The sequence below is a fragment of the Nansenia antarctica genome, assembly GCF_963989245.1.
Source record: "Nansenia antarctica genome assembly, chromosome: 3".
Lineage (NCBI taxonomy): Eukaryota > Metazoa > Chordata > Actinopteri > Argentiniformes > Microstomatidae > Nansenia > Nansenia antarctica.
In genome coordinates this window covers 62,374,160-62,398,868 of record NC_137688.1, presented here as the reverse complement: position 1 = coordinate 62,398,868, position 24,709 = coordinate 62,374,160, and the positions used below count along the sequence as shown (strand labels likewise).

General features: G+C 47.0%; 1 protein-coding gene across 1 annotated transcript; it reads left to right on the top strand.

The window, feature by feature from the left end:
• The first annotated feature begins 2,705 nt into the window (after positions 1-2,705).
• ccdc25 (coiled-coil domain containing 25) lies at positions 2,706-14,332 on the top strand. The gene is made up of 9 exons (XM_080527769.1): positions 2,706-2,865; positions 3,060-3,107; positions 3,823-3,862; positions 4,254-4,305; positions 4,555-4,630; positions 11,306-11,409; positions 11,822-12,024; positions 12,779-12,824; positions 13,779-14,332. Exons 1-9 carry the CDS (start codon positions 2,841-2,843, stop codon positions 13,806-13,808), a joined length of 624 nt encoding a protein of 207 aa, XP_080383895.1. The 5' UTR covers positions 2,706-2,840; the 3' UTR covers positions 13,809-14,332.
• Positions 14,333-24,709: the final 10,377 nt, after the last annotated feature.

Genomic DNA, 24,709 nt, shown 5'->3' with positions numbered 1-24,709 from the left:
GTTAAGCAATACAGAGACTTATTTACTAGTTCAATCAGGATTCAGAACATCCCATTCCACTGACACATGCCTTCTCTATTTGAACGACCACATCAACCATGAGGTGGACTCGGGCAAGTACTGCGGCATGGTCATGCTGGACCTCCAGAAGGCCTTCGACACAGTAGATCACCACATATTGTTAGATAAACTGAAAGCAATAGGGTTCGATAGAACATCGGTGAGCTGGATGCGATCCTACTTAGAGGGGAGGGAACAGGTGGTTAGTGTGAACGGAACACTGTCCCCCCCCCTCCCAGTGACCTGCGGCGTTCCACAAGGAAGCATTTTGGGACCTTTACTGTTCCTAATATATGTGAATGACATGTCATCAGCATGTGATTGCAATTTATTCCTGTTCGCGGATGACTCGGCTCTGCTGGTCTCTGACAGGGACATATTGCAGGTGGAAAAAGCGCTAAGCACTGAACTGAGTAGAATCTGCATCTGGCTAGCTGACAATAAACTATCAATACACCTAGGTAAAACTGAAACCATCCTATACGGATCCCCATCTAAACTCAGAAAGGCTGAAAATTTTAAAATAAAAGTGGGTAACATTAATATCACAAGAAAAGAGGATATTACATACCTGGGCTCCATCTTAGAGGCAAATCTTTCCGGAGATAAAATGGCAGCAAAAGTAATCAAAAAAGTTAACCATAGAACTAGATTCTTGTACAGGATATCCTCACTTGTCAGTAAAAACACACTGAGGACCCTATCAGGAGCTCTCATTCAATGTCACTTCGACTATGCCGTAACATCATGGTACTATAGAACCACAAAGGCCCATAAAACAAGACTCCAGACAGCCCAAAATAAACTGGTTAGGCTTCTGCTAGGTCTCAACCCTAGGACACATCTAACCGCTGCTCATTTTTTGAGCCTTGATTGGCTACGAGTAGTTGACAGAGTGCAGCAGCTTGCACTGGGCCTAGTCTTCAAGATACGCTACACCACAAAGACACCCAAGTACCTGTCAACATACTTCCAAAAAGTGAACAACGTCCACACATACAACACCAGAGGAAGCTCCACGAACCACGTTCAACCGCGTTGCACCACAAACAAGGGGTTAAACTCGTTTGCAAACTATGCAGTAAAAATGTGGAACGCCCTTCCTATAATCTTAAAGGAGTGCAAAACACTGCCCACCTTCAAAACCACTCTCAAAAAACATTTACAGGAGGCTGCAATCCGTAACTGGACCCTCTAAATCAAAAATCAGATTAAAAGACCCGAACTACCCACTGTACATACTTTGTGTTTTGTCCCCCGCCCCCACCTGTGGTGTATGTCCCCACCTGTCCTACCCGCTGTACATACCTTATGTTTTGTTGTATTGTTCTTCCCATGATGGATGTGTGTTTATCTTGTAGATAGTAATAGTTATTTGTCTGTATTATCTTGTAGAGAGTACTAGCTTTTTTGTCTGTCTTACATGTAACGATGAATTGAGAATCAAGGACCCCAATTGAAATAAGCCAGTGGCTTTCTTGGGTTTTTATCCTGTTAGTTGACCTTGTATGTAATATGTACTTTCATGTACCTACTTCTGCAAATCTTCTAATAAAGTTTTCAATCAATCAATCAAAGTTGACGAGCTACGTTTTTTTTTTTTTTTTTATATCTATCTTTTTTTTTTTTGAGAGAGAGAGAGAGAGAGAGAGAGAGAGGAATTCAAGCACTTTCAATGACCCATGTCTATTTTCCTGACCTTGATTTTTTTTTTCTCGAATTCAAACTTTCAAGGATTTCAAGGACCCGTGGGAACCCTGACACACACACACACACACACACACACACACACACACACACACACAGACACACACACACACACACACACACACACACACACCGAATGGCCGCTCACTGAACACATCCATCAATCATCGCACCGTACGCCCTGGGCTGGCTGGCTGACTCCCTGACAGACTCACCTGCTACAACAAGCAAATATGTGTAAAGTTCGTTTTTAGAGAGATAGAGGGGGTAATTCAAGCACTTTCAATGACCCGTGTCTATTTTCAAAAACGTTTAAGACCTGGTTTGATTTCTTTTTCTCAAATTCACAAACGTTGAAGGATGTCAAGGACCCATGGGAAACCCTGTGCTAGTGACAGCTAGCTGAGAACAGGCGGCAACCTGACAGACACAAACACGTCCCTAAAACCCGCACCTCCTGTCATCAAACACATGTCTTTGTCATTAACTTGTCAGGTAATACCTACCAGATCTGCCTGTGTCCTCCAGGGTATATATATATATATATATATATAAATATATAGGGTGTTATGACTGGTAAACTAGTCCGCAGTTGGATAGTTGTGGCGCGCGGCGTCTCGTTTCCCGCGTTTCCTGTTTTCAATGTTTTGAAACAGAGCGCGCGCCTCCTCGCACCCGCGCCTCAGACACACAGACTTCCTCCCGGAAGTTCATTTGACAAATATTTTTACATTTATACAAAGTGCTTTACATACAGCATTAAAAAAATACAACAAGATGAGGAGAGTAAGAAAATAAAAATGACAAGAATATATATATATATAGAGAGAGAGAAAATAAATAGCTAAACATTTAACGTGACGTTCTGTGACGCGCCATGACCTGACCGGAAGCAGTTCCGTTAGCGCACACAGACGGACGACTTCCGCGGTCAGCTGGACATGCGGAACTGACAGCGGCACGATTTTGCTACTTCGTTATGAGTCACAACTAGTGAACTGTCCACGTTTCTGAAGTACACCGTTCACAGTTTACATTCACGTTCAGAAACAGTCTCTATTATTCATGTCAAGATGGTGTTTTACTTCACCAGTGCCGGTGAGTGTGGGCTGGTGTGTCCAGCTGGATAGCTAACCTAGCTAGCTAGCCCATGGAGAGAGAGCCAGGCAGTGGTTGCTTAGTAACAGTTCTGAATCTGTTCACCTGAGAAATGACAGAATTGAATTGTGTCATTGTATGTTCTGTTATACTTGTGTTTGTTGATGACGACTGATCTGTGTGTTGTGTTTCAGCTGTGAGTCCCCCGTACACCATCTACATGGGGAAAGACAAGTACGAGAGTGAGTACCGTAGCCAGAGCCTTCCTACTGTTAAACCAACACTACCTGTTAAACACAGACAGACAAACACACACAGACAGACAGGCACACACACAGACACACAGACAGACAGGCACACAGAGAGACACACAGACAGACAGTCACACAGACACACAGACAGACAGACAGATACACAGACAGACAGACACACACACAGACACACAGAGAGACACACACAGAGAGAGAGACAGACACACACACAGAGAGACAGACAGACAGACAGACAGACAACAGGCGTTGCCTATGAAGCTTAAGTTCCCTTCAGCGTGTGTTCCTAGATACTTACAACATTCTACAACTTGAACAGGTTGACCGTTGATGGAGAGTGGCAGAGACATGCAGATTGTTGCCACGGCGGGTACATACAGTAGTCATTAAGTCGTTAGGTAATGGGCACCTGCTTGACATAAACACCACTTCTCAAAGATGCTGGCCTGTTCAAAATTGCTGTCCCTGCCTACAGTCCCACCAGAACCATACCGTTAGCGCTGTGAAACGCATTCACAGTAGGTCCCTGGAAACTCAGCTCATTGGTATAAATGAAGAATGACAACCAAGGTGACAGCCCAGGTGAATTGTGACACTCAAACACACTCCCTTTTCATAGGAAGTGACATTCAAGCTTGCCATGTATAATGCCAATGTCTTTTCTTTCTTTTTGTCTTTCTTCTCTTAGACGAAGACCTCATCAAATACGGATGGCCTGAGGACATCTGGTAAGCTACTCAGTCTCATATCTCTGTAATAACTGTCAAATGTCTTTAATAACTGTTATATCGCTGGAATAACTGTCCTATGTCTGTAATAACTGTTACATGTCTTTAATAAATGTTACGTCTTTAATAACTGTCGTGTGTGTCTCTTTAATAACTGTCATGTCAATTTAATAACTTTCATACGTCTGTAATAACTGTCGTCTCTTTTCATCTGACACAAGCTTTGGTTTTTTAACGATGATGCTACTATACTGTAGTGTTGGTAAACATCCACAAGGTGGCGTTAGAGCTAGTCTAGTGGTCCTGTGTGTGTGTGTGTGTGTGTGTCCGTGTGTGTGTGTCTGTGTGTGTGTGGTGTTGGTAACTAATACTGTCCTGATTCTCCCTCCAGGTTCCATGTGGATAAACTGTCCTCTGCCCACGTGTACCTGAGGATGCCCAATGTAAGTGTTGGGACACGGCCGCCTGAAGTGTTGGGACGTGTCCCATTGAAGTGTTGCTACGTGGCCGAATGCTCTGCTGCTGCTGTTTATGTTGACTATTTACATACAATACTTTACCCAACATTCCTAATCTCTTTTCCTCCCTCCCTCTCTCTCTCACTCCCTCCCCCTCTATCTCCTTCCCTCTCCCTCCCTCCCCCCTCTCTCTCTCTCTCTCTCTCTCTCTCTCTCTCTCTCTCTCTCTCTCAGGGACTGACAGTAGATGATATTCCCAAGGAGGTCCTGATCGACTGTGCCCAGCTGGTGAAGAACAACAGCATCCAAGGTAATAAATACCCTGAGAGGTTTGGTGGGTTGGAGAAGAACAGCAGGATAGCTCTCATATCAATGTGTCTTCGTTTTATGAAAGATGTTGGTTGTTTCCTGTATTTGACATTGTGTGTTTTATCGTGTCTATGTTGACTGTTTTTAGGACGACAGATGGAAATGAGCTTCTTGCTAAATAGTCTAGCAGCAAGTCCTCAAAAAAGGCTTTAGTTTTCGAGATACCCCTACCCGAGGTAGAGCAAATGACAACAATGATTTTTCTTATCTTTAGGGTCTCCCATTAATGAAATTGATTGTTGTCAAATTTTATTTTTGGGGGAAAGATGTTTTTTTGGTTGTTCTTTAGAGCTACCCCAATCCCTGAAAAAGAGCCAAATTAGACCAGGCCGAATATGGGGAAGGTGACAAAAAAGCCCATAACTTGAGAATGATCACTCCTTTCCTCTTCAGATTTGCTGAGGTATGAACCAGGTGGTTGTCCTACATCACCAAATAGTCAGACAACTATTTACCTAAATAAATACTGAATTATAGTCCTGTAAACTTAGCTTTAGTTTAGACGGAAATTGTACTTTTTGGTGACAGGAACATAGGACTCCATCACTTTTCTCTCATTTATCAGAAAAACAGAAATCCCTGAAAAATATATCATTACTGAATTGTCTAGGGTGCTATTGAACAATAACCAGTAGTTGTATGGAAATATCTCATACAGTTCTATTGCAAATGAGATTTCTTTAGACATAGGCCTACCTCTTCTCTGATACAGTCAAATTCCGAATGGGGGATAAGTGGCATAATAGCCTATAAGTTAAGAATGCTCACTCTGATGGTCATTATATTTGGAGAGGGAAATACCAGGTGACTGAACTACATCACCAAATAGTCAGAATAAGAGTAACCCAATAAAATAAAGTTTATTAGTTCTAAATTGCAAGCCTCTAAAACATAGGTGTAAATAGTACAGATTTTATTAAAACTGGAACCTTAATTCAAAGTACAGTATAGAAATAATTTTGAAGCTTGACAGTGGAACACTCTCTGCCACTCTGGTTTGAGTGACAGCTGCATGTTTCAAAACTGTGTAGCCAACTGGGCAGCAGCAGCCATAACATTCTCCATCTCAGAGGGAGAGGGGCTGTGGATTGACAGTTCTGTTCAGATTATCACCAATCTAATGACAGATAACAGGTAACACATATGTCCAACTATGATATTAATATGTTGTTGAATATGTTGTTAGATTTGTGAGCTTTTAAACCATAGTGCAGGCATTCTGATCTAGGCAGAGGCTAGCAGAGCCCAGCTTACAAGGACTCTGATACTGAACGTTGCTCAAGGACGAGATGATGAAGTTCATAAGAGACTATCGCCCCACTCAGATGACATACTGTCCTTCAAGGTCAAGGTTTCATATCACAGGTCATGTCGGGCCAGTTATTCAAGCACACATAACTATACGCCTACAACCAGTGATCAAGAACCACCCCAGGATCAGTAAAAGACTTAGACTGTCCAGAGACACTAGATTTGACATCCGTAGCTAGTGTTTCATTTGCAGCCAATGTTTCAATTGCAGCCAGAAAGTCACAAAGAGAGAAGGCCTGACCCCTATATGTACCGGTACAGGTGAAAGTACAAGGTCAAAGGTCCTCAATGCAGCCTCAGAGAGGTTTGATGAAATAATACATCACTGTATGCTGACCTATGAAGATCTTTTTGCCTATGATGCAAAGTATCACAGAAGTTGCCTAGGACACTATTTTTCAGAAAGGAACATTCTAGCAGCTAGAAACAAACATTTAACAGAAAAGAAGTTAAATGAACATGAAAGAGCTTTCATTGAGCTAACTGAAGAATTAACTAAGACAGTTTTTTCAAAGCATATGACTGTCACAACACTGAGTGCTGTAACTGAGAGCTATAAAGGAAAACTGAGTACAGCTACAGAACCAACAATGTATAAATCCTGGAAACTCAAAGAAAAGATGAACCAGCATTATGGGGATAAACTCATCTTCATTGAACGTCCTGGAAAATCTGATCTGATCTGTTCTGGTGTCATGACTGTTGGCCATGCAATGAGAGAAGCTTCTCTCCTCAGACAACAAGGCAGCACAAGCCATGCTCAACTCCACCTCTGAGGACATCTCCAGAGATGCATGGTTGGCAGCAGCTTGGAAGCAGGAGTGGGAGTCAGCCGGGCCCTCCCGAATCCACCGCTACATCTGGGACCCAGGAGATGGCGCCATTGGAGGAGACGACCTACCACGCCGGCAATGGACCACACTGAACCGTCTACGAACTGGTGTCGGTCGCTTTAAAACATCAATGAAGGCGTGGGGCCTGGCGGACAGTGCGGCATGCGAGTGCGGTGACCCAGAGCAGACCGCCGACCACATAATCACCATCTGCCCCTTATATAGACCACCCTCAGAAGCCAGCCTCTTCGACCTAGAACCAGAGATGCGGGCATGGCTACGCAACACCGAGTTGGACTTCTGACGTTACATGAAAGAAGAAGAAGAGAAAACATAACAGAAGACAGGGAGACAATGCCTCCACAGAGAACAGAGACCCTCACTGACACTCAAATCCTCCACCAGGCTGCAGTTATATTGAGGAAAACTATGGAAAAGGTTGAGCATGAGCCTCAATTCTACATAAGCAGTGACAAGCTTTCCCTTCTCCAGTGCAGTGAATATGTGCCAAACACTCTGTATGATTTTGTGAACTGGTGTGTCAATGCAGGTGCATTTAAAAATGTGCAGACCTGTGATGAGGACCCAGCTCTGAAGAATAACACAAGTGTTATAACCTTTTGCCATGATCTAATTGCACAGTGCTGCAGCAGGCGTACACCTATCACACTAGGACTTGGGATTATGATCCATCATGAGTTTGGCAGCAAGGCCCTTATCAACAAGCTACACATGATGGGTCATTGTGTGTCGTATGATGAAGTGCGTCAATTTCTCACATCAGTAGCAGCAGATCAATTACAGAGAAGCAAAGGTGTTTACATTCCAAATGGACTGACAAGAACCACAGAACATGGGATAATTGATGCAGCCATTGACAACTTTGACCAGAATGAAGAGACGCTGGATGGCAAAAATACAACAGATTCCATGGCAATTGTTGTATACAGAAGAGGTGATGTTGCCACAGCACACAACCCCATCCTGAGAATCCCAGAGAGATCTCTCCATGCCCTGGACAGCTGTGATTTGGATAATGAAGAGGTTCAGAGGTAAATATTATAGACCAACTATCTGCCAGACACATGCAATACTTGATTGAAATGGCTCTGATATACTGTATGTTAATGCAATATAATCCAATATTAAAATGTAAAATGTGTAATGTGCACTGGAGGCTTCAAGTTTCACATTACACTTGTGTAAGTCAGACTAGCATTTGTCCAATATTCAAGTTACACATTATTTGTGAGGTCACACATCATAATCTAAGGAATCTGGAGTGTTGTTGTTTGTAAGGGCATTTTGTTAAAGATTGAATTATATGACAAAAGATGCCTAATGACTTGTTCTTGAATTTCAGATACATCAAGCCAGGTAGGCGATCTGAACCACCAGCAGTTCTACCACAGGTCCTCAAATCAGACAGCACAAAAGCTCAGGCAGCAGAAGGCCAAGACTTACTTTGGAAGGTGAGCCGTATCATGAAAGAAGAAGACCAGAGAATCCCAGGATGGTCTGCATTCAATGCCTATGTATCCACGTCAGACATCCCATTAACAACAGTACAATATATGCCCTTCATAAGAGCTTCACCATCAGACCTATCTACAATCTATACAGCTCTTTTGCAGCTCACACAGCTTGCTCAAGAACTGGGACAGAGGCATATACTTGTAACTGCTGACCTTGCCATCTACAGCAAAGCACAGCAAATTCTGTGGAGCAAACCTGAAGCTTTGGATGGCAAGATCACCATGAGAATTGGAGGAATGCACGTCACCATGGCCTTTCTGGCAAGCATTGGGAAGGTGTATGCAGACGGGGGCCTCTTTGACATGATAACCGAGTCTGGAGTCTATGCTGACGCAACAGCTTGGAAGATGCTTCAGGGGAAACAACTGACAAGAGGTGTGAGGAGCATCAAGGTTGTTTCAGAGGCTCTGTTCAGGCTCTTCTGGATGGCACTGGTCTCCTGGCTGAACAAAAAAGGCCAAAGTCCATTGTCTGCTGAACAAGAACACCTCCTGCGAGATGTGCAGCATGCCTTTCATGGCGACGACCAGGTCTCTGCCAGACAGTTCTTAAGTGAAGTGGAGACAGACCTTCCTGAACTGAGGAGAAGAATACAACAGTTTTCAGAGAGGGGAGTTCAACAATCAGCAACTTTTAAGTACTGGCTGAATTTCCTCAAAGGGGCTGATCTCTTACTCAGAATGCTACGATCAGAGCGTGAAGCTAACTTTGACCTTCATCTCAACTGCATGTCTGAAGCAATACCATGGTTCCGGGCTGCTGGCAGGATGAAATGCAATGTGTGGTCATGGTATTTGACAGGTATGACGGCCCACAGTCAATCAAAGACCTGGAGAGGCAAAGGAGAGGTGCAAGTGATGGAAGGCCTACACATGTTATCACTGGCAACACAAATGTCACAAACTACAGGAAGTACTTGAGGAGTAGTGGAAACAAGACTGCACTGTGCATGTTTGTGAGCAACTACATTGTCACTGCAGCCCCATAGAGACTACACTCAGATGACTCCATCATCTTGGCAGGTGGATTTGACAAAGGGGAGGAGGTGAAGAGCATCTGCACAGCAGGAGTCAGCAGTTTGACATCACTGTACAGTGATCAGGAGGAGGCAGACACAAGGATGGTGCTCCATGCCATACATCTTGCAGAGTCATATTCCCGCATCATTGTGAGGTCTGATGACACAGATGTGGAAGTACTGCTCATATACTATGCAAGCAAAGAAATGTTTGGTTCATCTCTGGTGTACATGCATACAGGCCATGGAATGAGAGAGAGCTATGTCCCCATCAACACCATATCTGAGAAGATTGGAAAAGACATGTCTAACTGTCTACCAGCATGTCATGCACTCACTGGCTGTGACACAACAAGTAGTTTGTACAGAATAGGAAAGACAACAGCATTCAACAAACTCAAGACCCATCTCAGCGAGCTCAAAGATCTGGCCCATTTTGGACTCTCTGCCAGCTTGGAAGAGTCTTTGCCAGTCGCAAGAGAATTTGCGCTACTCCTATATGGAAAAAAGAAAATGGAAAATGGATTGATTGGGTTACTCTTATTCTGACTATTTGGTGATGTAGTTCAGCCACCTGGTATTTCCCTCTCCAAATATAATGACCATCAGAGTGAGCATTCTTAACTTATAGGCTATTATGCCACTTATCCCCCATTCGGAATTTGACTGTATCAGAGAAGAGGTAGGCCTATGTCTAAAGAAATCTCATTTGCAATAGAACTGTATGAGATATTTCCATACAACTACTGGTTATTGTTCAATAGCACCCTAGACAATTCAGTAATGATATATTTTTCAGGGATTTCTGTTTTTCTGATAAATGAGAGAAAAGTGATGGAGTCCTATGTTCCTGTCACCAAAAAGTACAATTTCCGTCTAAACTAAAGCTAAGTTTACAGGACTATAATTCAGTATTTATTTAGGTAAATAGTTGTCTGACTATTTGGTGATGTAGGACAACCACCTGGTTCATACCTCAGCAAATCTGAAGAGGAAAGGAGTGATCATTCTCAAGTTATGGGCTTTTTTGTCACCTTCCCCATATTCGGCCTGGTCTAATTTGGCTCTTTTTCAGGGATTGGGGTAGCTCTAAAGAACAACCAAAAAAACATATTTTCCCCAAAAATAAAATTTGACAACAATCAATTTCATTAATGGGAGACCCTAAAGATAAGAAAAATCATTGTTGTCATTTGCTCTACCTCGGGTAGGGGTATCTCAAAATCTGAGGGCCCTTCCTGCTAGACTAAAATCTGATGCAACCATCTTCTTGTTTCCTGACAGACAATGAATGCGTGTGCACACTGCACAATGTCCTTCTCTAAACCAAATCAACTCAACTAAACTAAAACTAAGTTTCTAATGGTCTTAAAACTCGACCCGTTTCTCAGCTCTGACCTAACTGTGTTGCCAGGTTGTATCTGACCGAACTGTGTTGGCAGGTTGTAGCTGACCTAACTGTGTTGCCAGGTTGTATCTGACCTAACTGTGTTGCCAGGTTGTAGCTGACCTAACTGTGTTGCCAGGTTGTATCTGACCTAACTGTGTTGCCAGGTTGTATCTGACCTAACTGTGTTGCCAGGTTGTATCTGACCTAACTGTGTTGCCAGGTTGTATCTGACCTAACTGTGTTGCCAGGTTGTATCTGACCTAACTGTGTTGCCAGGTTGTATCTGACCTAACTGTGTTGGCAGGTTGTATCTGACTTAACTGTGTTGCCAGGTTGTATCTGACCTAACTGTGTTGCCAGGTTGTATCTGACCTAACTGTGTTGGCAGGTTGTATCTGACCTAACTGTGTTGGCAGGTTGTATCTGACCTAACTGTGTTGGCAGGTTGTATCTGACCTAACTGTGTTGGCAGGTTGTATCTGACCTAACTGTGTTGCCAGGTTGTATCTGACCTAACTGTGTTGGCAGGTTGTAAGATGAACAACATCAACGTGGTGTACACGCCGTGGGCCAACCTGAAGAAGACCGGGGAGATGGACGTGGGCCAGATAGGCTTCTTCAGACAGAAAGAGGTCAGTACTTAAACTGTGAAAATAGTTAAATGTTACATGTAAAATAAATGTTTTTTCGTTTTTTTAAACTTGGTATTTTGTATCTTTGTTTATTTCACTACTGTCAATTCACCATGTCTATGTTGTTGTTGTTGTTGTTGTTGTTGTTGTTGTTGTTGTAGTACATGTATGTGATTCTGGTCAATATATCCAGTCTCTTATACTTTCAATGATATAACGATGAACACATATTCATAATCATAATAATAATATATTTATTTTGTATGTCAATACTCAAAGACTACTGCATTTCAGGGCCAGAACTAGAATAGCTAGATAAATAAAGAGTAAAAGAAAAAAAGCAACATAAAATAAAAGCAGTTTAAAGATGCAGAGTGTGTTTGAGAAGAGGCTGTGTGCTGCTGCTGCTCAGGTGAAGCTGGTGACAGTGGAGAAGAAGGTGAACGAGATCGTCAACCGGCTGGAGAAGACCAAGGACGAGCGCTACCCGGACCTGGCGGCCGAGAGGGAGGGGCGGGACCGGGAGGAACGCAACGAGAAGAAGGTCCAGATCCAGGAGGTGAAGAAGAGGGAGAAGCAGGACATGATGAAGAAGAAGGAGCAGGATGAACTCAAGTAAGATACCTGGTTACCCGAGGCCCCATACCTGGCCTTGTTACCTGAGACCCCACACCTGGCCTTGTTACCTGGCCTTGTTATATAGATGGTGTGTTTCAGGTCTTACTCATGTATGGTAGTGTATGATAGTGTATTATATGTATGTATGTACAGTACAGGCCAAACGTTTGGACACACCTTCTCATTCAATGTGTTTCCTTTATTTTCATGACTATTTACATTGTAGATTCTCACTGAAGGCATCAAAACTATGAATGAACACATGTGGAATGATGTACTAAAAAAGTGTGAAATAACTCTAAATATGTCTTATATTTTAGATTCCTCAAAGTAGCCACCCTTTGCTTTTTTGTTGTTAAAAATAAATAAAAATGTGTTAATAAAATATATAATAATATTATTATATATATATATAAGAACATATTATTATTAACACATATTATATTAAATATTATTATTATATATTTTATTAACAACAAAAAAGCAAAGGGTAGCTACTTTGAGGAATCTAAAATATAAGAGTTATTTCACACTTTATTGTTAAATACATAATTCCTATGTGTTCATTCATAGTTTTGATGCCTTCAGTGAGAATCTACAATGTACCAAATAGTCATGAAACGCATTGAATGAGAAAGTGTGTCCAAACTTTTGGCCTGTACTGTATATATATATTTATACAGTGTTTCAGGTCTTACTCATGTATGATAGTGTATATATATATATATATATTTATACAGTGTTTCCTCAGGTCTTACTCATCGCTCATGAACAGTGACAACATGAAAACCAACGAGGTGAGTTTGTCTAACGGACATGGCCCCAATACACCCTGACCTTTGACCCCTACATGACCCTGATGCACCCTGACCTTTGACCCCTACATGACCCTGATGCACCCTGACCTTTGACCCCTACATGACCCTAATGCACCCTGACCTTTGACCCCTACATGACCCTAATACACCCTGACCTTTGACCTCTACATGACCCTAATACACCCTGACCTTTGACCTCTACATGAGCCTAATACACCCTGACCTTTGACCCCTACCTGACCCTAATACACCCTGACCTTTGACCCCTACATGACCCTAATACAACCTGACCTTTGACCCCTACCTGACCCTAATACAACCTGACCTTTGACCTCTACATGACCCTAATACACCCTGACCTTTGACCTCTACATGACCCTAATACAACCTGACCTTTGACCCCTACATGACCCTAATACACCCTGACCTTTGACCCCTACATGACCCTAATACAACCTGACCTTTGACCCCTACCTGACCCTAATACAACCTGACCTTTGACCTCTACATGACCCTAATACACCCTGACCTTTGACCTCTACATGACCCTAATACAACCTGACCTTTGACCCCTACATGACCCTAATACACCCTGACCTTTGACCCCTACATGACCCTAATACACCCTGACCTTTGACCCCTACATGACCCTAATACACCCTGACCTTTGACCTCTACATGACCCTGATGCACCCTGACCTTTGACCTCTACATGACCCTGATGCACCCTGACCTTTGACCTCTACATGACCCTAATTCACCCTGCTGTGACCTATGACCCTAATACACCCTGCTGTGACCTCAAAAACATTTTAGACTTTTCATCCGCTAACGAGGCGTAGGTCTCAGGGTGTTTCCCCAGTATGTCTAAATAAAGGTTAGATAATAAACCTGTATAATGTTAACTTTGAGTCTGTACGTTGTGTTTTTCAGGACGGCAACGACTCGGACGACTTCATGTGAACGGACGGAGGACCCCGCCGCCGCCGCCCGCTAACACGCACTGTCGGGACGCACCCCGCTGCTACTCCGCCGCTAGCCGGTGCGTTGACTTTGTACAGAATATAGATGACCCACCGTGCTGCTGCTGGGCTCTCTGGAACAGAACCACTCAGGACTATCTCTGAGCTGCTTGGTCGCCTGGTTACCCGCCTGGTTACCCGCCTGGTTACCCGCCTGGTTACCTGCCTGGTTACCCACCTCTGCTGCTTGTCTCTGAAAAAGCCTTGGCATCTCGCCCTGCTCTGACCTGTATGCCACCTGCTTGACTGGCAGAGGGCAGACAACCACAACCACAACAACCTGCAACAACCACAACAACCTACAACAACCTACAACAACCACCACAACAACAACCTACCACAACCACCACAACAACAACCACAACAACAACCTACCACCACAACCACCACAACAACAACAACAACAACCACAACAATAACAACAACCACAACAACAACAACCACAACAACCTACAACCACCACAACAACAACCACAACAACCTACAACAACAACAACAACAAACACAACAACAACAACCACAACAACCTACAACAACAACCACCACCATTCATTAGTGCTGCATGTTGACTAAATTACCTGAATGACTGAGCTCCAGAGTGTACCGGTATGTGTGTCTGGCTAGGGGGCAGAATCCAATGAGTATGTATGTGCATTGCATCAATCACAGGGGAGGCTGGTGGAGGTAAAAATCGGATGACGGAGCTCATTGTAATGCATGGAATAGAATGAGGGATGGTAGCATTGCTCAGTCCGTTCCATGCATTTACAATGAGCCCGACCTCCGATTTGTACCTCCCCCAGCCTCCCCTGGTCAGTTCCTGTTGTTATTCCCTTCCCCTGGCTGGTGCTACAAACCCCTCACTGTTCTGAGACTGTCCGGCGCCCCCTTGTGGCCGTTGGAAGGGTTACCCTAAATGTTGCTTTGTAATAACCCACGTTGTCATGCCGACGTTATGAATAAAGATTTCCCCCTTGTTTATCCACGTTTAGTTCTGCTTTTTGTTTTCGCCGAGTAACCAACCGTTTGGTAATTGTACAGGACATTATTGAGGAAGCGTGTCGGTTCTTACTTACTTTACTGTTAGAGCCACTAAAAACCATTTGAGAGGTTTGAGTGACTTGTTCCTTTCTTCGGCACAGTCTCTTCCTACCTCCCTTTCTCTCCCTACCTCCTTCTCTCTCCCTACCACAGTCTCTCCCTACCTCCCTCCCTCTCTCTCCCTACCACAGTCTCTCCCTACCTCCCTGTCTCTCCCTACCTCCCTCTCTCTCCCTACCTCCTTCTCTCTCCCTACCACAGTCTCTCCCTACCTCCCTCTCTCTCCCTACCACAGTCTCTCCCTACCTCCCTGTCTCTCCCTACCTCCCTCTCTCTCCCTACCTCCTTCTCTCTCCCTACCACAGTCTCTCCCTACCACAGTCTCTCCCTACCTCCCTCTCTCTCCCTACCTCCCTCTCTCTCCCTACCTGCTCTCTCCCTACCTGTTCTCTCCCTACCACAGTCTCTCTCTACCTGCTCTCTCTCTACCACAGTCTCTCTCTACCTGCTCTCTCCCTACCACAGTCTCTCTCTACCACAGTCTCTCTACCACAGTCTCTCCCTACCACAGTCTCTCTCTACCACAGTCTCTCTCTCTACCACAGTCTCTCTACCACAGTCTCTCTCTACCACAGTCTCTCTCTACCACAGTCTCTCTACCACAGTCTCTCTCCCTACCACAGTCTCTCCCTACCACAGTCTCTCCCTACCTCCTTTTCTCTCCCTACCACAGTCTCTCCCTACCACAGTCTCTCCCTACCTCCCTGTCTCTCCCTACCACAGTCTCTCTCTACCACAGTCTCTCTCTCTACCACAGTCTCTCTCTACCACAGTCTCTCTCTACCACAGTCTCTCTCTACCACAGTCTCTCTCTACCACAGTCTCTCTCTACCACAGTCTCTCTCTCTACCACAGTCTCTCTCTCTACCACAGTCTCTCTCTACCACAGTCTCTCTCTACCACAGTCTCTCTCTCTACCACAGTCTCTCTCTACCACAGTCTCTCTCTCTACCACAGTCTCTCTCTACCACAGTCTCTCTCTCTACCACAGTCTCTCTCTACCACAGTCTCTCTCTACCACAGTCTCTCTCTACCACAGTCTCTCTCTACCACAGTCTCTCCCCTACCACAGTCTCTCTCTCTACCACAGTCTCTCTCTACCACAGTCTCTCCCTACCACAGTCTCTCTCTCTACCACAGTCTCTCTCTCTACCACAGTCTCTCTCTCTACCACAGTCTCTCTCTCTACCACAGTCTCTCTCTACCACAGTCTCTCTCTCTACCACAGTCTCTCTCTACCACAGTCTCTCTCTCTACCACAGTCTCTCTCTCTACCACAGTCTCTCTCTACCACAGTCTCTCTCTCTACCACAGTCTCTCTCTCTACCACAGTCTCTCTCTACCACAGTCTCTCTCTACCACAGTCTCTCTCTACCACAGTCTCTCTCTCTACCACAGTCTCTCTCTACCACAGTCTCTCTCTCTACCACAGTCTCTCTCTCTACCACAGTCTCTCTCTACCACAGTCTCTCTCTACCACAGTCTCTCTCTACCACAGTCTCTCTCTACCACAGTCTCTCTCTCTACCACAGTCTCTCTCTACCACAGTCTCTCTCCCCTACCACAGTCTCTCTCTCTACCACAGTCTCTCTCTCTACCACAGTCTCTCTCTCTACCACAGTCTCTCTCTCTACCACAGTCTCTCTCTCTACCACAGTCTCTCCCTACCACAGTCTCTCTCTACCACAGTCTCTCTCTACCACAGTCTCTCTCTCTACCACAGTCTCTCTCTCTACCACAGTCTCTCTCCCTACCACAGTCTCTCTCTCTACCACAGTCTCTCTCTCTACCACAGTCTCTCTCTACCACAGTCTCTCTCTACCACAGTCTCTCTCTACCACAGTCTCTCTCTCTACCACAGTCTCTCTCTACCACAGTCTCTCTCTCTACCACAGTCTCTCTCTACCACAGTCTCTCTCTCTACCACAGTCTCTCTCTACCACAGTCTCTCTCTACCACAGTCTCTCTCTCTACCACAGTCTCTCTCTACCACAGTCTCTCTCTCTACCACAGTCTCTCTCTACCACAGTCTCTCTCTCTACCACAGTCTCTCTCTACCACAGTCTCTCTCTACCACAGTCTCTCTCTACCACAGTCTCTCTCTCTACCACAGTCTCTCTCTCTACCACAGTCTCTCTCTACCACAGTCTCTCTCTCTACCACAGTCTCTCTCCCTACCACAGTCTCTCTCTCTACCACAGTCTCTCTCTCTACCACAGTCTCTCTCTACCACAGTCTCTCTCTACCACAGTCTCTCTCTACCACAGTCTCTCTCTACCACAGTCTCTCTCTACCACAGTCTCTCTCCCTACCACAGTCTCTCTCTACCACAGTCTCTCTCTCTACCACAGTCTCTCTCTCTACCACAGTCTCTCTCTCTACCACAGTCTCTCTCTCTACCACAGTCTCTCTCTCTACCACAGTCTCTCTCCCTACCACAGTCTCTCTCTACCACAGTCTCTCTCTACCACAGTCTCTCTCTCTACCACAGTCTCTCTCTACCACAGTCTCTCTCTACCTGCTCTCTCTCTACCTGCTCTCTCCCTACCACAGTCTCTCTCTACCACAGTCTCTCCCTACCACAGTCTCTCCCTACCTCCCTCTCTCTCCCTACCTCCCTGTCTCTCCCTACCTCCTTTTCTCTCCCTACCACAGTCTCTCTCTACCACAGTCTCTCTCTCTACCACAGTCTCTCTCTACCACAGTCTCTCTCTCTACCACAGTCTCTCTCTCTACCACAGTCTCTCTCTACCACAGTCTCTCTCTACCACAGTCTCTCTCTCTACCACAGTCTCTCTCTACCACAGTCTCTCTCTCTACCACAGTCTCTCTCTCTACCACAGTCTCTCTCTACCACAGTCTCTCTCTACCACAGTCTCTCTCTACCACAGTCTCTCCCCTACCACAGTCTCTCTCTCTACCACAGTCTCTCTCTACCACAGTCTCTCCCTACCACAGTCTCTCTCTCTACCACAGTCTCTCTCTCTACCACAGTCTCTCTCTCTACCACAGTCTCTCTCTCTACCACAGTCTCTCTCTCTACCACAGTCTCTCTCTCTACCACAGTCTCTCTCTACCACAGTCTCTCTCTCTACCACAGTCTCTCTCTACCACAGTCTCTCTCTCTACCACAGTCTCTCTCTCTACCACAGTCTCTCTCTACCACAGTCTCTCTCTCTACCACAGTCTCTCTCTCTACCACAGTCTCTCTCTACCACAGTCTCTCTCTACCACAGTCTCTCTCTACCACAGTCTCTCTCTCTACCACAGTCTCTCTCTACCACAGTCTCTCTCTCTACCACAGTCTCTCTCTCTACCACAGTCTCTCTCTACCACAGTCTCTCTCTACCACAGTCTCTCTCTACCACAGTCTCTCTCTACCACAGTCTCTCTCTACCACAGTCTCTCTCTCTACCACAGTCTCTCTCTACCACAGTCTCTCTCCCCTACCACAGTCTCTCTCTCTACCACAGTCTCTCTCTCTACCACAGTCTCTCTCTCTACCACAGTCTCTCTCTCTCTACCACAGTCTCTCTCTCTACCACAGTCTCTCTCTCTACCACAGTCTCTCTCTCTACCACAGTCTCTCCCTACCACAGTCTCTCTCTACCACAGTCTCTCTCTACCACAGTCTCTCCCTACCACAGTCTCTCTCTACCACAGTCTCTCTCTACCACAGTCTCTCCCTACCACAGTCTCTCTCCCTACCACAGTCTCTCTCTACCACAGTCTCTCTCCCTACCACAGTCTCTCTACCACAGTCTCTCTCCCTACCACAGTCTCTCTCTCTACCACAGTCTCTCTCTCTACCACAGTCTCTCTCCCTACCACAGTCTCTCTCTCTACCACAGTCTCTCTCTACCACAGTCTCTCTCTCTACCACAGTCTCTCTCTACCTCCTTTTCTCTCTCTACCACAGTCTCTCTCTCTACCACAGTCTCTCTCTCTACCACAGTCTCTCTACCACAGTCTCTCTCTCTACCACAGTCTCTCTCTCTACCACAGTCTCTCCCTACCTCCTTTTCTCTCTCTACCACAGTCTCTCTCTACCACAGTCTCTCTCTCTACCACAGTCTCTCTCTACCTCCGTTTCTCTCTCTACCACAGTCTCTCTCTACCACAGTCTCTCTCTCTACCACAGTCTCTCCCTACCTCCTTTTCTCTCTCTACCACAGTCTCTCTCTCTACCACAGTCTCTCTCTACCTCCTTTTCTCTCTCTACCACAGTCTCTCCCTACCACAGTCTCTCTCTACCACAGTCTCTCTCTACCACAGTCTCTCTCTACCACAGTCTCTCTCTCTACCACAGTCTCTCTCTCTACCACAGTCTCTCTCTCTACCACAGTCTCTCTCTCTACCACAGTCTCTCTCTACCACAGTCTCTCTCTCTACCACAGTCTCTCTCTCTACCACAGTCTCTCTCTACCACAGTCTCTCTCTCTACCACAGTCTCTCTCTCTACCACAGTCTCTCTCTCTACCACAGTCTCTCTCTCTACCACAGTCTCTCTCTCTACCACAGTCTCTCTCCCTACCACAGTCTCTCTCTCTACCACAGTCTCTCTCTCTACCACAGTCTCTCTCTACCACAGTCTCTCTCTACCACAGTCTCTCTCTACCACAGTCTCTCTCTCTACCACAGTCTCTCTCTACCACAGTCTCTCTCTCTACCACAGTCTCTCTCTACCACAGTCTCTCTCTCTACCACAGTCTCTCTCTACCACAGTCTCTCTCTACCACAGTCTCTCTCTCTACCACAGTCTCTCTCTACCACAGTCTCTCTCTCTACCACAGTCTCTCTCTATCACAGTCTCTCTCTCTACCACAGTCTCTCTCTACCACAGTCTCTCTCTACCACAGTCTCTCTCTACCACAGTCTCTCTCTCTACCACAGTCTCTCTCTACCACAGTCTCTCTCTCTACCACAGTCTCTCTCCCTACCACAGTCTCTCTCCCTACCACAGTCTCTCTCTCTACCACAGTCTCTCTCTACCACAGTCTCTCTCTACCACAGTCTCTCTCTACCACAGTCTCTCTCTACCACAGTCTCTCTCTACCACAGTCTCTCTCCCTACCACAGTCTCTCTCTACCACAGTCTCTCTCTCTACCACAGTCTCTCTCTCTACCACAGTCTCTCTCTCTACCACAGTCTCTCTCTCTACCACAGTCTCTCTCTCTACCACAGTCTCTCTCCCTACCACAGTCTCTCTCTACCACAGTCTCTCTCTACCACAGTCTCTCTCTCTACCACAGTCTCTCTCTACCACAGTCTCTCTCTACCTGCTCTCTCTCTACCTGCTCTCTCCCTACCACAGTCTCTCTCTACCACAGTCTCTCCCTACCACAGTCTCTCCCTACCTCCCTCTCTCTCCCTACCTCCCTGTCTCTCCCTACCTCCTTTTCTCTCCCTACCACAGTCTCTCTCTACCACAGTCTCTCTCTCTACCACAGTCTCTCTCCCTACCACAGTCTCTCTCTCTACCACAGTCTCTCTCTCTACCACAGTCTCTCCCTACCACAGTCCCCTATCTGCTCTCTCCCTACCTCCCTGTCTCTCTACCTGCTCTCTCCCTACCTGCTTCAAGGGTGATGATCTCTGTAGAACAGCAGAGAGCAGGGGGGTCTTCCATTAAAGTCACTAAAGGAAAATCTAGGCTTATTTTTTTTCTCGCGAGACTTATTGAAATAAGCCTATATTTTCCTTTAGCGATTTTTCTCCTTCCTTTAGGATTTTTCTCCTGGAAACAAAACTTTCATTTTCAAACGTTCACATGTCATGTTTATTCACAACCACTAGATGGTGGAATCATGCTTTGATTTATTTCCAGGGTCAACTTTGTCTTTATGATGTACTACAGTTCCGACCAGCAACTTTCTTTCAATAAACGTATTTTTCATGCACAATTATTTCTCTGCATAAAAACACACATTTAACCAACAACATATTTCCCCCCATAAACAACCAATCACCCTTTGTGTTGTGTAGAGTACACGCTGTACACTTGCGTGGGACGCGCCAAATGAGCGGTTTATAAATTGGAATGTTGGAAGATGAATCAACACAACGCTGTCTGTTTTTCCCACTGGAAAACGCTCTGTTTTTTTTCACACTTGTTTGTGACTGAACAAACACCAAATTCACTAGCTAGCCAATTAGTTACTGTCTGGCGTCTGAGTCCAGGGGAACATGCATGTACAATAAACACAGTTTTGTGGAGAGGCAGAGGTCACCCAAATCACACAAGTGTGTCAGAGTTTGGCAGTCCGGTCCGAGGGCTAGACGCAGTCAGGCGTGACAAATTAGGACAGCTCCGCCTGGCAGGGAGCGTGCCCAGCTCTGTCCCGGGAGGTTAGCGTTAGCGTCATGGCTGCCAAACACCTCCAGGTTCCCACAACTCTGGACTTCACGCCCCAACAACTCTGGACTCCAACGGCCCAACCCCGCTTCCTTAATGGCAACTCTTATTTCAGGGCCCTGAAGTTAGTAGCCGTTAGCGGTTAGCAGCTAGCAAAGATGCTATAGTATAGGATATACATATGTTATAGGATATAAAGATGTTATTGGATATAAAGATGTTATAGGATATAATGATGCTATAATATAAAGATGTTATAGGATATAAAGATGCTATAATATAAAGATGTTATAGGATATACAGATGCTATAATATAAAGATGTTATAGGATATAAAGATGCTATAATATAAAGATGTTATAGGATATAAAGATGCTATAATATAAAGCCTTACTTAAGGACACACTAGTGGTGGTGTTCCAGGTGGGATTTGAACACATGACCTTCCGATCATCAGTCCAAGTCATTATCCCCTAGACTAAAGATGGCTCTGCGCTGGAGCCTCTCTGGCGCTGTCTGAACATGAAAGAAAGGCTTCATTCTGTAGCGGAGGAGGACCAGGAGGAAGAGGAGGAGGAGGCGGAGGAGGAGGAGGAGGGGGAGGCGGGCGTTGGCTGAGCTGGCAGGACACACAGCTGACTGGGCTGGAAAGATGGTTACTACAGCCAATATCCTCAAATGGACCTCTCCCCTCCCCTCCTCTCCTCTCTTCTCCTCTCCTCTCCTCTCCTCTCCTCTCCTCTCCTCTCCTCTCCTCTCCTCTCCTCCCCTCCTCTCCTCTCCTCTCCTCTCCTCTCCCCTCTCCTCTCCTCTCCTCTCCTCTCCTCTCCTCTCCTCTCCTCTCCTCTCCTCTCCTCTCCTCTCCTCTCCCCTCCTCTCCTCTCCTCTCAAGCCCAACACAGTCCAACACTACCCAGCACTACCCAGCACAGCCCAACACAGCCCAACACAGCCCAACACAGCCCAACACAGCCCAACACAGCCCAACACAGTCCAACACTACCCAGCACAGCCCAGCACAACCCAGCACACTGGGCTGGAAAGACGGTTACTACAGCCAACATCCTCAGATGGACCTCTCCTCTCCTCTCCTCTCCTCTCCTCTCCTCTCCTCTCCTCTCCCCTCCTCTCCTCTCCTCTCCTCTCCCCTCCCCTCCTCTCCCCTCCTCTCCTGTCCTCTCCTCCCCTCCCCTCTCCTCTCCTCTCCTCTCCTCTCCTCTCCTCTCCTCTCCTCTTCTCTCCTCTCCTCTCCCCTCCTCTCCTCTCCTCTCCTCTCCCCTCCCCTCCCCTCCCCTCCCCTCCCCTCCCTTCCTCTCCTCTCCTCACGATATGACCCTGTCAGCCCAGCGACAGCCAGTCTGGCCCAGCACAGTCCAACACTACCCAGCACAGTCCAACACTACCCAATACAGTCCAACACTACCCAGCACAGCCCAACACTACCCAGCACAGCCCAACACTACCCAGCACTACCCAGCACAGCCCAACACAGCCCAGCACAGCCCAACAGAGCCCAACACAGCCCAGCACAGCCCAATACAGCCCAACACAGCCCAGCACAGCCCAATACAGCCCAACACAGCCCAACACAGCCCAGCACAGCCCAACAGAGCCCAACACAGCCCAGCACAGCCCAATACAGCCCAACACAGCCCAACACAGCCCAACACTACCCAGCACTACCCAGCACAGCCCAGCACAGCCCAACACAGCCCAGCACAGCCCAGCACAACCCAGCACACTGGGCTGGAAAGACGGTTACTACAGCCAACATCCTCAGATGGACCTCTCTCTCCTCTCCTCTCCTCTCCTCTCCCCTCCTCTCCTCTCCTCTCCTCTCCTCTCCCCTCCCCTCCTCTTCCCTCCCCTCCTCTCCTCTCCTCCCCTCCCCTCTCCTCTCCTCTCCTCTCCTCTCCTCTCCTCTCCTCTCCGCTCCTCTCCTCTCCTCTCCCCTCCCCTCCCCTCCCCTCCCCTCCCCTCCTCTCCTCTCCTCCCCTCCCCTCCTCTCCTCTCCTCTCCTCACCTCCCTCTCCTCTCCTCTCCTCTCCCCTCCTCTCCCCTCCCCTCCTCTCCAGGTGTGTGTTAGTTGGAAACATGCAGTCATGTCCTCCAGGAGTCACGATATGACCCTGTCAGCCCAGCGACAGCCAGTCTGGCCCAGCACAGTCCAACACTACCCAGCACAGCCCAACACTACCCAGCACAGTCCAACACTACCCAGCACAGTCCAACACTACCCAGCACAGTCCAACACTACCCAGCACAGTCCAACACTACCCAGCACAGTCCAACACTACCCAGCACAGCCCAACACTACCCAGCACAGCAAACAGCCCCATCACAGACCAGCACAGACCAGCACAGCCCAGCACAGACCAACACAGACCAACACAGCCCTACACAGCACAGTACAGCCAACACAGCCCAACACTACTCAGCACTACCTAACACAGCACAGCCCAACACAGCCCAACAGTACCCAGCACTACCCAGCACTACCCAGCACAGCCCAGTCCTGCCCAGTCCAACCCAGTCCAACCCAGTCCAGCCCAGTCCAACCCAGTCCAACCCAGTCCAACCCAGTCCAGCCCAGTCCAGCCCAGTCCAGCCCAGTCCAGCCCAGTCCAACCCAGTCCAGCCCAGTCCAACCCAGTCCAACCCAGTCCAGCCCAGTCCAACCCAGTCCAGCTGGGTCTCTCTCTCCCTGGCTCCTTACCACCATTTGATTTGGAATGGGAAACTGCTGTTTTAACTCAGCGAGGCCGACGGCAATCTCACGCTGGAGACCCTGACATCACTTCTTGTTCAGAGGGTCAGGACCTCGCCCTGGGGTGTTTACTACCACTACAGAGAGACGCCGCGTCACTTCCTGTTGAGGTTGAGAGAGAGAGAGAGACGAGGGAGGTTTCCCGTAACGAGGAGCTCCCATTGGCTCCCTGGTCAACCGCCGCTCGACCACTGCCTCCTGTCCTCACAGGAGAGAGGCTGGCAGAGGCTGAAATCGGAGGACGTGTTCGATATAACGCACGAAACGGAATAAGGAATTGATAGCATTACAATGAGCCCGTCCTCTGATTTCTACCTCCACCAGCCTCCCCTGATATTTCACCACCATGATGGTGGTCATCCTAACCTCCACCCCCCCACATCTAACCTCCACCCCCCCTGCGGTCACGCCCTCAGCCCTGTCATAACATACATCTACCCCTGTGTTCCTGGAGAGGAGAGAGCAGGAGAGCAGAGGAGAGGGGAGGAGGAGAGGGGAGGAGGGGAGAGGAGGGGAGGGGAGAGGAGAGGGAAGGGGAGGAGGGGAGGGGAGAAGGAAGGGGAGGAGAGGAGAGGAGAGGGAGAGGAGAGGAGAGAGCACAAGAGGAGAGGAGAGGAGA